The following is a 13,281-nucleotide window of genomic DNA, read 5'->3' on the forward strand; positions in this document are numbered from 1 at the left end:
ATAGTCAGCTTCCCAGTACCCACCAGGATAACATAGAAAGAGCCTGCTTTCTGTGCATCTAGAAAATAAGTGCAAGCTGTTGTTTCTATAACCACTGGTTCCCTGGAGTTCAAAGGACTTAAGGATACCCAGAGATAACAAGGAATTCATCGACCATGTTGGGGTGTTCCCTAGGCGCTTCTTGGGCTAGCGTTGTGTTTTTACACAATCACCTCACCCAGATTCCAGCATTTAATGACACACTGTGATCTGTTTACACTTCTTTATGATCCTTACCTAGAGATAAGAGATGGATTCTATTCATTTTTCCTATCCATTCTGTGTGCTTGCACTTTCCCTTTTTATTTTGAAAAATGTTAAACCAATAGGAAAATTGAAAGAATAGAATTCACACCAGTGTATACCCTTCACTTATAGTGACAAATTGTTAACATTTGCCTTATTTGTTTTCTCTCTAATACATATACACATAAACACACACTTTTTTTTCTTTTTGATGAACCATTTGAAAGCAAGTTGTAAACATCATGACACACCATCCCTAAATACTTCAGCCTGCATCTCCTAAGAACAAGGATGTTATTCTGCCTAATCCATATGGGGTTTATTTGTATGACAACACTTTTTAAAACCAGGATCTTTGTCTAAGCTCTCCCAGATCCTCATATCTGGTACGTGTGCCCTTTTGGAGTTATTTTCTTTAAAAAAGAAGAAGAAGAAATCAGTTGTAATATCTTTATTATATATTAAATAGGCCAGATCCGCTTTTGTGTTTGATCTAAAATGGATACTTTCAACTTTTCTGTTCTTCCTTTAATACACTCTTAAGAGTGTAGTGAATTTAAGGATATATGATCATTCACATCTAGGCTAGAAAGTGACTTGAGATTGGTTAGGGAGCTGAGTTGGGGAGACACTGGGTGGTACAAGTCTGTGGTGTGAATGAATTTCCTAAGCAGCTCCAGGGGTTGCTCCTAGACAACTGTCAAAATGCCCTTACAAATTCATAAGCCCTTCCTATAGCAGCTTCTAGAACATGATCCCTCAACATGTCATTGCTCTGTTAGGAGGTGGACATGAAATGATAAACTCGGCTCTAAGCCTTACATAACAGCCTCCAGTCCTCAGAAGGTGGCAGAGTACTTGGTCTTGGTTTCTACCTGTGACTTTTCAGTTTGCTTGCTTTTCTTTTCTTCTCATTCAACAGAAATTTTATTAAAAGGGAAAAAGGCTGAACAAAGTGACACTGGGACCAAAGGAAGCAACATCATCATTTATAAGAATGCCAACTTCTTCTCTTAGACTTTCTATTTGTCTTTACCCTTCACAGAATCCAATAAAATCCTGGGCCCAAGGCTGAAGTAGTGAGATGGAGGGCCACAGCCACGTGGGCCCAGGCAAGAGCAGCCCATTGTGCCAGCCCACTGGCCAAGCCTGGCCTGGAAAGAACTTCTGGAAGAGAAGAGTGTGAGAGGGTATATCTGCATCAAGCACCAGAGCTTTCAAATGGACTCAGACTCCTGCAAAAATGAGGAAATGCTTCACACTAAATGCTTGAAATTCATTGAGTCCACAGATGTTCCTGAGGGCCTACTATATGCCTGGCTCCACGAGAAAGACTTGCCCAGGGTCAGAGGAGCCCAGCGACTCGGGGCACACCTTCTCTTCACTTCCCTTGGCCACGGACCTTACAATAAACCTGAACATTTCTCTTTGTCACAATCTTCCACAATCTGACTCTAACCTGACTTCCCATCCATCTCACAAAATTCCTATCTATTCAGGAATATATCCATCTATTTTTTTAAAAAAACAGGTGTTTTGGCTAACCAAATAGCAGAAGAGAAAAGCTAATATTGATTAAAGTAACCATTGTAGACCAAATATTTTATATATATTATTTATTCCTCATAACAACCCTATAAAGGTATTATCATGTCATGTTTTAGATGAAGAAACTAAGCTGCAAAGAGGTTAAGAAATTTTTTTGCTAAAGGTTACCCTGTTAATATATGACAGAGCTGGGATTTGAACCCAAATCTGTTCAATTCTAAATCTGAGGCACTTTCAACTTCACCATATTAAGAGTTACTAAATATGTTAAAGATGTTGAGCCAAGTTTCAAAGTCTCAGAATACAATAAAATGCAATGTTTCCCAAATAGCAGTTCTCAGTAACTTAACAAAGCTTTGCTTAATTGGAATAAATTTCAAGTTACTCACAAACTCTGCTGAGCAGAATTGACTCTTTCACTGGAGATTTAAAAGGCACGTTGGGAACTTGTAATGCCCCAGGCCCATCATTACAGACATCAGTTCTCGTCATGGAGTATGGCAGAAAATGACTCTGTTTATTGTTGGAGCTGCCTCCCCTCCCGGGCCCCACCCAAGCACACCCCGCCCCCCACCGCCAAGGCTCCATGAATGATGAATTCTTCCTCTCTGCCGCTGGCACCTAGCCCTTGGCTTGCAAACATGCTCGCATCTTGGGCATCCTGAAAAAAAGGACCCTATTCCTTAGCACTCTACCCTCCTAAGCTGCCACCCTGTCCCTATGTATCCTTCACCTCTAAATTTCTTTCAAAATGCTCCATGGTCCACCTGTGTCCTCACCCTTTCCACTCCTCAACACATTACATTACAGTTGACCTTCTGCCCCAAGCACTCTATGCAGAGTGCTCTCTCCAAAGCCAACTGGGGAAGCCCCCTCACCAGGCCCAATCACCTTCCCAGCCTCTCCTAAGGGTCCAAAGCTGCCACACTCCTGCCTCCTAGAGACAGTCTCCTCCCTCACCTAGGTGGGGCTGGGCTCCCCAGTCCTCCTCCTACTCTGACCACTCCCTGCCCTTGCCCCACCCCATACCATACACATGGGTCTCTCACTGCAGGATTCAGATCTTGGTGCCTTTCCAGCCCCTCTTGGCAATGTCCACCCCTCCAAGGACTTCAACTTTTGGCCCATGCCAGCCCCTCCCAAACACCCTTCCTCCCAATCTCTTGGCACACATTCCCAGAGCCTGCATTTCTGCCCTACTCTCGACTGTGGAAACCAGAGCGCCATGGGATATGTCCAGAAACAGATTGCTCACCTGCTTCCTGACCCAGCCAGCACCTCACCCTTCACGTGGCCCCATCCCTGCCAACTGCATGCCCAGTCTCCCCCACCTCCAGTCCCCTAGCCCTGAAGTCCCCAGCCCTCTTTGCACATCATGTCCTGTGGATCCTCCTCCTCAGACCCCTGGTTCCTTGCCCCTCTGGTACAGTCAGGCCAGAGCCCACTGCCTCCTAGGCCAGGGCTGCTGCCAGTCACCCTGCTCAGTCCTGCTGGGCCTCTGGACTAATCTTCCTGAATCACAGCTCCACCTGGTTAAAAAACAATCACATAGCCAAAAATACAAGAGAACTTTCCATCCTTCTCTATTGCCCAGAGAAGAAAGTTTGGCTCTCAAGGCACCTGTCTGGGCCTTCAGTCCCTCTCCTCCTGGCCCTCACACATTCCCTGCATTCCAGCTACACCAATTTGCCTGCCTCTTTGCCATTGCTCACACCAATCCCTTGGCTTGGATTCTTCCACTCCCTGGATTATCAAATCAAACTGCTAAGTCCTTGCTAATGCCAGCTCCTCAGCAGTCCTCTTCCCCCAACAGTGGCCAAGGATAATGCTTAGGACTAAGGCCCCTGGAGGCAGATGGCCTACATGAACTTAGACCAGCTGGTCATTTTGTACCTCAGTTTCCCCACTTATAAATGGATCCAATAACTCTCCTGGTGTTGTCATCAGGATTAAATGAGGTACTATGTCTAAAGCTTCTACAACAGGGCCTATCAGATAGTGAGTACTCAATAAATATCAACAGCTGAAACAATAGACTCCATCTCTATGGCACTCTGCCAGGTCCCCTTGTCACATTTGTCTTTTTAATCCTGTAGTGCACTCATGTAGGGATGTTTCAGCCTCTTGGGGGCAAGAACTGAGGTTCTTCAGCATCTCTCCCCCCAACAGCATTCAAGCAAGCAAGCGACACTCTATAAATGCTTTGTTGAATTGAATAAAACTAAATACCATGTATTTCAATTGAGATCAAAAACTGTTTGCTCTATAGGGAAAAGGCTCCACTTCTGAGGGACCTATGACCGCAAAACCGGCCTCAACAGGAAATGAAAGAAATCCCATGGCTTTAGTAACTTCTTGTGGAATGAACAGAGAAAACAAAGTAGAATTTTCTGGAATGAGGCACACACATGGAATCTAGCTTTACAGGAAGCCACACTGGCAGGTCATCTTTGTGATTTGAAGAACCCTGCCCAAAATACCCCTGACAGAACCCAGCATCAAAGGCCGTCTTTCCAAGGTAGCTCTGAAAGTCATGCAGAATTCCATCCCACAGCCACCATCTGAGAAAACCAGCCAGAGAATCATGAGGATAGGTGTCCATCCACTCTAAACTTCAGCTCTCTCTACCTCAGGTCCCAAGGCATCCAGCCTATCAGTTTAGACTCAGGGTAGGAACAAGGATTTCCCTCTTTTCCCTAAATCAATGCCCTTCTACAATCCTTAGAGGAGCTATGCACTTAGGCTTTCTCTGTATGACCCACCATAAGTGTATTATCATCTAAAAATGTCTGCAGAGGCAGCAGAACCCAATGCAGGCCTTAGAAAAAAAGGCTGAGGAAAAACAAAAGAGCTGCTTCAAGGAATGAGAAAGACCCTAAGGATACCAGCAAACTTTTCCCCCAAAAAATCTCAGGTTTAGAAGAAGGTAGAGAAGAGTGATGAATATGTTCCAAGCACAGCAGTAAGATCTGAAGTATAAGAATGGTCCCCAATTGGGCTAATCAAACCCACTTAGCCTTCAAGGCTTAGCTCAGCCTGGCCTCATCCAGAAGCCCCTTCCTCTCCTCTAAGATGCTATGGATCTCATTTAGCACCATCCATCTGGCCCTGGGGCAGATACGGCCTGACATTTTTAGGCGACTTTTCCTACTTGCTAAATCACTAATTCTGCTCTTCTATGAATTCCTTGAGTGAGGGAAAGACCTCAGACTTTACTCTCCCCCAACACCCAACTCCCAGCAAAGCCAATAATTCACTTCCATTACTATGTATTGGAATAATTCTGAACAAAATTAAAGTAAGTAGGGTCACAGACAACTCACCCCCATACTAGGGTTCTGACAGTCCAGCAGGAGGAACAAGGTAGCCTGTCTCTCACTCTCTCCAGTGTGACATACACATGAGACATATGAGAAGACATATCAAGTCCAAGTATTAGTACAGGGAAGAGATCAGGAAAGACTTCCTGAGGAAGGCAACATTCCAGATGGCTTAAACATAGGGCAGCATAGTTGGGTGGGTGAGTTGCTTGATTTGGTTGGTTGGTTGGTTAGTTGACTGGTTAGTTGATTGGTTGGTCAATTAGTCAGATGGCTAGTTGGTTGGTTGGGTTGGTTGGATGGTTGGTCAATTAGTCGATTTTTTGGTTAATTGGTTGGTTGGTCAGTCAGTCAGATGGCTGGTTGGTTGGTTGGTTGGTTGATTGGCTGGCTAGATAGATGATTGGTCAGTTGATTAGTTGGTTAAATTAATGTATGAATAAAAAAAATTATTGAGTGAATTAATGAATGCCAACAAGCAAATTGAAGATAAAGTTTGAACTGTTCCAGTTCTATTAAAGATTATCAGTTTAAGTTTCATGATACTGTCCCAGGCAGATTAGCATAATTTTCCCTTCCACTCTCCTTGCTGAGTGCATTCTCTCATTTGCACTCAGGATGCTCAGATATGCAGAACAGTCAATAAACAACAAATGCCACATCCTCCGCTAAGCCTCCACTGCCCCAAGCTGGCATTATTCATTCCCTCTCAGGATACAGACAGGCATCTGTGTGCTGGCGGCCTCTGCTCCTGAGGTGGGGGCCCCCAAAGGAATTGAAGCCCTCAAGGGGTTTTAAGATGCACTGATGCACTCGTCTCTCTCCCCTAGAGTGCTTATGAAACACTGTCAGTAAGTGCCAGGCAAGTGTCTGAATATGCAAAAAGGGCAACCAAACAGAATAGCTAGAGTTGTGAGCACTGATAACAGAGTTGTGATCTGCTGCCACCTACTGTTCATTCTTCTGTAAAACCCGAAAAAATCTGCCAGGCAGCTCCAATGTCAGACGAGCTAAAACCCTAGAATTGACTACTGGTGTCAACACAAAGGCAGAGTCACTGAGGTTTTGGAGCCATAACCGTCTTGAGGCTGCAGAGACCAAGAGCAGAACAAGGCAGGTTAATCTTCCCCTGTATCCAAAATCACAGCCATCCTCCCTCCACCCTGTGTCACTGGTTCATCATGAAGTCTTTTGCATTAAACATTGCCTCTTTAAGCCCAGGGCCCTCCTGCCCTCTCAACAGCATCCCTTAACTTCTCCCTGAATTTCCATTCCTCTATCAGGGCCACAACCGAGCACCCAACTGCACAGGGCCTCCCAGGAGGCCCTGAGCTTCCAGAAGCAGGGAGCTGGTCTCATTTATGGGCATCCCCAGTGCCTACCTAGTAGGGCTGGTAAACCAAGAGGGTATCAAGAGACCCCTCCTATCTGATAGATACGATGGGACATGACTCAGCTGCAAAGCCACTGATGGATAAGTGTGGTGCCTCTGCCAACAGGGCTTCAGGTGTCCTGATGCAGAAGCTGGCTATGAGCCTGAAGACAGCTGTGTTCCAGCCCCCACCTGTAAAAGATCCCTGCTTGGCCTGCCTTACCAGTGGTCCTAGGCACCAAAGGTGATGTCCATGGACAGGCTCTGCAACTTGTTTATTTTTATTGTAACACCCAGGGGCTGGGTGAGTGTGAAAGGGCCACGAGAACTGGCAGGGAAGCCACTATTCTCCCTTCCAGATACCCTGGACAGTTGCACCCATGTCAGCTGCTAAGGGCTCACAGCTGCACCCTTTTCTGGAGAAATGCCCTACACCAGACTTACCTAAGAGGTTGCACACTACCAGCCCTACTCCAGAATGGGAAGTTCATAGCCTGTGACTGACAGGGAGGTACAAAAAGCCCATCCTCTTGCTTAAGACTAACTCTGAGTTAATTCATGCTCCACATCTCCCCATGGGATCAGGCTGAGACCCCGTGTCCTTCGGCTCCTTCCCCTGTCCACCTCTACTTTCCACTCCCCTTCTCCTGAGAAGATGCCCCAATAAATTACATGCACCTGAATCTCTCTCTTAGGCTTGGCTTCTAGGGCAGTGGCTCCCAAACCCTGGCATGAATCACATCACCTGGAGGGCTTGTTAAAATATGGATTTCTGGGCTTCATTCCCAAAGTTCTGACTCAGTAGGTCAGACAAGTTTATGTTTCTAACAAGTTCCCAGGTGATGCGCATGTTGCTGGTCCAGTGATCACAGATTGAGAACCACTGTTCTCAAGAACCTAACTTAAGATAGAAACTATTCAACAAGTAATGGGCAAAGTAGTTTAACCTGGGGCAAGATTTAATCTTGCCCCAGCCAGCCTACCTTCCAGCTCAAAACCCTGCAGCCAAGAATAGCAGACATCAGGCTTCTAATGACAGACCTTTGTACTCTGGGCTGGGGGTGATTACAATTTGCTAAATCCTTTTACTATGCTCTATAGGAGCTCAGAGCCCACAGTCTAGGACGGACACCAAAGTCACAGGGCCTTGGTGTGTACGTTCATCATTTACACAAAATGAGCCTCAGAGGTCAGCTGCATTGACTGTGATTCTTGGATCACAAAATAAGTCAGAAGTCTGGTCTAGGTATGCCTAAGTTTATATGTAGAAGGGAGGGCTGGGGAGCCCCTATAGAGCAGCCCATCCAACCCTTTCACTTACAGACAGGAGCAAAGAGGCCGAGAAATCGGATCAAGACAATTTAACCTGCAAGCACAGGAAATAGAAGTGCTCGACTTAAAGGCAAGACAGGGCCTTGCTGTAGCAAGCAGTAGCTGTGAGCAATCCTACTAACTTGAACTCTAGTAATAGCCCTGTGAAAGATAGTCCGTTAACAGCTTCAATAAGACCCCAAGGCCTGAAGAGAATTATCCTATCACAACAACAGCAATAGGACAGCTTAGTGCTCACATGTGTAGACTCCAAGCACATGGACCCTGACCATAGTTCACAGGGAGGCCAGTCAACAAAGTAACACTAACAGCCTGAAGGAAAGTATTATGGCAGACCAGAGGTATGAACTGTGGCCCAATGACGACAGCCTAAACCTGCTTCTCTCACAGTCTCCCTCATTTCAGGGACAGGCCCCCTTCTAATAGTTGTTCAGCCAAAAAACTTGGGAGTTATCCTTGCCTCCTTTCTTTCTCTAATACAGCATAACTAATCCAAGAGCAAATCCCACTGAGATACAGTCATACAGTTTTAGTCAATGATGAACCACATATACAATGGTGGTCCCCTAAGATTATAATACCATAATACCATATTTTTACTGTACCTTTTCTACATTTAGATGTGTTTATATACACAAATACTTACTATTGTTACAATTACCCACAGTACGCTGTACAGTAAGATGCTGCATAGGTGTGTATACTAGGAGCAATAGGCTATACCATATAGCCTAGGTGTGCAGTAGGCTGTACCACCTAGGTTTGTGTAAGTACACTCTACAATGTTCCCACAATGATGCAATCACCTAATGATGCATTTCTCAGAACATATACCCACTGTTAAAAGACTCATGACTGTATATGTGTTTGTATATATTTACATACACATATATTCTAAATCATGTCTCACCACCTTTACTGCTCATGATTCAAGCCACCATCAGCTCTCTTCTAGACTACTTGCAGTCACCTCCTAACTGGTCTCCCTGCTTCCACACTTGCTTCTTTGAATCTATTCTCAAAATAACAGCCAAAGAGATCCCATTAAAACATAACTGAGATCATGGTATAGCTCTACTTAACCCCCAAAGGCTTCCATGTATCTACAGCAAAAGCTAGTGCATTCAGCAGCCTCCCAGGCCCTAAATGACTGAGCCCTTTCTTCCTCTCTCACTCCCTCTTCTCCCTCATCCAACTCCAGCCTCAGCCAGCAACATGCTCCCTCTGCAGGGCCTATCTAAGACTGCTCTCTCTTTGCATTTGCTCCCACGGATCAAAGGGCTTATTCTCTGTCTCCTCCCAAATGTCATCTTTTCTAAAATGTCTTCCCTGGCTACCTCTTTATAAAATAGCAGCCCTGTCCACAGGGCTCCCTATCACCCTTCCATGATTTATTTTTCCTTGTAGCACTTATAACCCTCAGATATGTTATATATTTACTTGTTTTGTTGTTGTGGGCTCCCTCTTCCCACTAGAAGGGTAAGCTCCATCACTAGACTCTGCAGGTAGTTTCCTGGGTTAAATTCCTACCCAGCCTCTTACTAGATGCATAAACTTGAGTAAATAACTTCCCTGAGTGAGTTTCCTCATCTGTAAAATGAGAGTAACAATAGTATTTCCCACTTCAAACTCTTACCTAAAATACTTACAAAAATGTTTTGCACAAAAGAAGGATAATAACAAAAGCTTATTGACCCTCCTATTGCTATTATTATTGTTATTAATAGTAATAGTAGTGCTAAGCAAATATTGAGTATCTTCTGTATACCAGTACTATTCTAGCTATAGGGATTATAAAGTTCCTTGCTCTCATGAGATTTATAATCTATTGTGGAAGACAAATAATAGGGATTCAAACAAAATTACCAGAAATACAAAGAAATAGGACAAAATTATCAAATTTCAAAAGAAAAATAGACAATAGCAACAGACTCACAGGTGATGCAGATAGCAGAGTTACTAGATGGGGACTTTAAAATGACAGTGGATAATATGCTTAATTAAGAAAATAAAGAAAAAGATAAAAAATTCAAAAAAGTCTACTTGAAAAAAGGAATAGAAATTCTAAAATGATAAAACAAAATAAGTAAAATTAAGAATTTATTAGACAGGCTTAATAGCACATTAGTCATGATAGAAGAGGAGAAACATGAACTGGAAGATGGAACAAAAGAAAATATCTAGATAGAAGCAGAGAAAGAGAAAAATGGAAAAAATAGAAAAAGCTATAAAACACAAATATAGTGAAAAATCTGTTATATTAATATATGTAACTGGAGTCCCAGGAGAGAAAAAAGAGCTTGGAACAAAAGCAATAATAGACAATAATTTTAAAAACTGATAAAAGATACTAATCTACAACCAGAGGAAGCTCTACATATCCTAAGCAGAATCATCAAAGAAAACCACACTTAGGCACATCATAGTCAAACCATTAGAAATCAATGAAGAAAAAAAAAATCTTTTAAAAAGTTAGCAGTTTTAGGGAGTGAGAGGGAAGTAGCCAGAGATTTAAAAAAAAAAAAAAAAAAGATACATTATCTTCAAAAGAGTAACAATAAAACTGTCAGCTGACTTACTAACAAAGATGCTGAAACCCTAAGGCAATAGAATATGTCTAAAGTGCTGAAATATAAACCACTAATCTAGAATTCTATGCCCATTAAAAATACCTTCAAAAATAACTGCTAAATAAAGACATTTCCAAACAAAAAACTAGAAAAAAATTTAACACACCTACTAAAGAAATACTAAAGGGAGTTCTTTAAGTAAAAGAAAAATGTGAATAGCAACTAAATTACTCCTCCACAACTAAATAAAATTGCTGCAACTAAAATAAAAAAATTGTAAGAAAAGATTAAAAACTCCAAATACATGTTGATTACAAGAGATAAGCTTTAAGTATATACTGGGCCATAAGGAAATTTCAACACATATCAAGGGACTGAAATCACAAAGAGCATATATATCACCAGAGTAGAAATAAGCTAGAAATAAAAAAAAAAAGGTAATCAGAAATATACTCCAAATGTTTTGAATTAGTCAATATATGGTTAAATAACTCATGGGTCAAAGAAAAACCACAATGTGAATTAGAAAATATTTTAACTAAATTATATGAATATATACCATATTAACCTGTGGAATACAGACAAAGCATTACTTAGAAGGAAATCTGTAGCTTTAAAAGATGTTACAAAAAAAGAAAGTTGAGAATAAGTTAAGATCCATATCAATAAATCAGAAAATAATAACAAATTAAACTCAAAGAATGAAAACAATAAAAATAAGAGCACAATGAAATAGGAACTATATAAACCCAAAAATTGGCTCTTTGAAAATATTATACAGCTGATATACTCCTAGTAAGACTAGTTGAGAGAGAGAGAGAACACAAATTACCAACACCAGGAATGAAACAGAGCACTGCAGAGCTCATAAACTTTAAAGTGATAAAAGGATAATGTAATTACACAATTTTATGCTGACAAACTTAAAATATAAATAAAATGGTCAACCTCCAAATAAAACTTGCCAAAACTAATACAAGAATTGAAAATTTGAATTAAAACAATTTTTTAATTATAATATATAATTTGAAATCTTTCAGCTCAATGCTCAGAAGTTTTCTCCAGTAAATTCTTCCAAATACTTAAGGAAGAAATAATACCAATCTTACACCGACTCTTCAAGAGAATAGAAAAAGAGGGACCACTTTTGTTATAACCTAGGTACCAGAATCTGACAAGGCTGTGTGTTGCAAGAAAGGAAATATGCCAGCCAATCTCCTTCATGAACTTTTACACAGAAACCATACCTGAAATATTAATAAATCAAATACAATGATATATAAAAACATAACATCACAACAAAGGTGGGTTTATTCTGGGAACATAAGGTTGGTTTAACATTCAAAAATCAATCAAGATAGGAATCATCAATGCCTACTGTGAAGGAATAAAACTAAAGATAATGTAAAAAAAAATAATAAAAATAATGCCTAAAAGGAGCCTTGTGGGAGCTGATTCATCACTGTATCCCTGGCCCTCCATAGGGAACATCTTTTATTCACTTCTGCCTGGCCATGTCCCTGCAGGTTTGTTTCTGACTATCTGCTAAAGCTTTCCTTGGCTTTGGGAAGAAGTGAGAAGGGGCAAGGAAACGTCCCATGCAGCTCTTCCTGGCTAGTTTTCTTCCCAGTTGGCCATAATCAACCCTACGTTGCCTACCTCACAGGCTTGCTACGAGAGACCAAGGCACCTAAGAAGTCCCTGGGGAAGCTATTAGCAACTGGTCAACATGTGAGAGGTGGCACTCCTTTTTGAAAAGCCATCAGCTTTGCACAGCATGCTCACCTGACAGGCGGGGGCTGGCTGCCCTGCCGTTTGAATGCTCTCTCCAGCCTCTCCTGGGTCATCCTGGAACTCCCACCAGGCAAGCACAATTTCAAGGGCGTCCTGTCTGTGTCTGTGCTGCTGTCCACTGCTGGGCTGTCCTCTGAAAGATCTTTCCACCTGGCCTTCTCCCCCTGGGGCAGCCCTTTGCTGGGCAGGTGGGGAGGGCTGCTGGGAGGGGTTTTCTGCTTTTCTATGATCAGTTCACTTAGCTGACCCAGGAGGCTCCTGGAGTTGGAGCTGTTGCTCAAAGCTGGGATGTCCTGGGGGGCTGGACAGGCTGAGGGGCAGGTGGCAAGCTCAGGCACCTTCCGGCTCTCCTCCTCCTGGGGCTGTATGGTGCTGCTCAAGGCTGGAGACCTCCTCAGAGAGCGTTTGCGGAAAGAATCCTAAAAGGGTGAGGACAAAGGCAGTGAGGCCCCCTTCTAGGGGAGCTGGAAAATACTTGCTCTCACTTCAAGCATTTGTCCATGATGTTCCCTTCCTCAGGAATGGCTTTTCCCATCTCTAACTACTTACCTTAAAATGATACCTATCCTTTGAGGTGCTACTCAAATGTTCCCTCTTCTGTGAAGCTTTAGCTGATACCAACCCCCCTGTGTGAACCCCTGAGTGGGCCTCGGCCTTTCCCTCACACCCTCCACAGATAGCAGGTTCACGTGGCAGGTAAAGCTGACACTCCAGTTTCTAATTCCTGTAGCACTCCCACCAGCTGTGTCGCTTGTGGCAAATGATTTAACTTCTCTATCCTTCACTTCCTCACCTGTAATATAACCAGTCCACAATCCAATACCTATCATTTCTAAATCCCAAAACTTCTGAAAATGAACGTATCTTTTGAAATTCTGTGGCAAATTTGTTTTAACTATTGTAAGGATATTTATAGTCTTTTTAAAGTGTGCGTATTCATATGTTTAGCTGCAGAAATAGTAGTATTTTTTTGCTTATGGGGTGCTACCACAAATCCTACTACAAGCCTTATGTGGTGTGTGGTTCATGCACTGTACTTCCTTTCTCAAAAAAAAAAAAA

At 42.6% G+C, this 13,281-nt stretch overlaps 1 protein-coding gene across 3 annotated transcripts in view; it reads right to left on the reverse strand.

Annotated features, from left to right (window-relative positions):
• Positions 1-13,281, reverse strand: part of MINDY4 (MINDY lysine 48 deubiquitinase 4) — a 111,520-nt gene that overhangs the window by 79,484 nt on the left and 18,755 nt on the right. For all 3 annotated transcript variants that reach the window (XM_076006327.1, XM_012735855.3, XM_076006328.1), the window contains exon 5: positions 12,213-12,640. In XM_076006327.1, coding sequence (XP_075862442.1) covers positions 12,213-12,640 — 428 coding nt within the window. The remainder of the gene's footprint in view (positions 1-12,212; positions 12,641-13,281) is intronic.

The sequence above is a fragment of the Microcebus murinus genome, chromosome 9, assembly GCF_040939455.1.
Source record: "Microcebus murinus isolate Inina chromosome 9, M.murinus_Inina_mat1.0, whole genome shotgun sequence".
NCBI classification, from domain to species: domain Eukaryota; kingdom Metazoa; phylum Chordata; class Mammalia; order Primates; family Cheirogaleidae; genus Microcebus; species Microcebus murinus.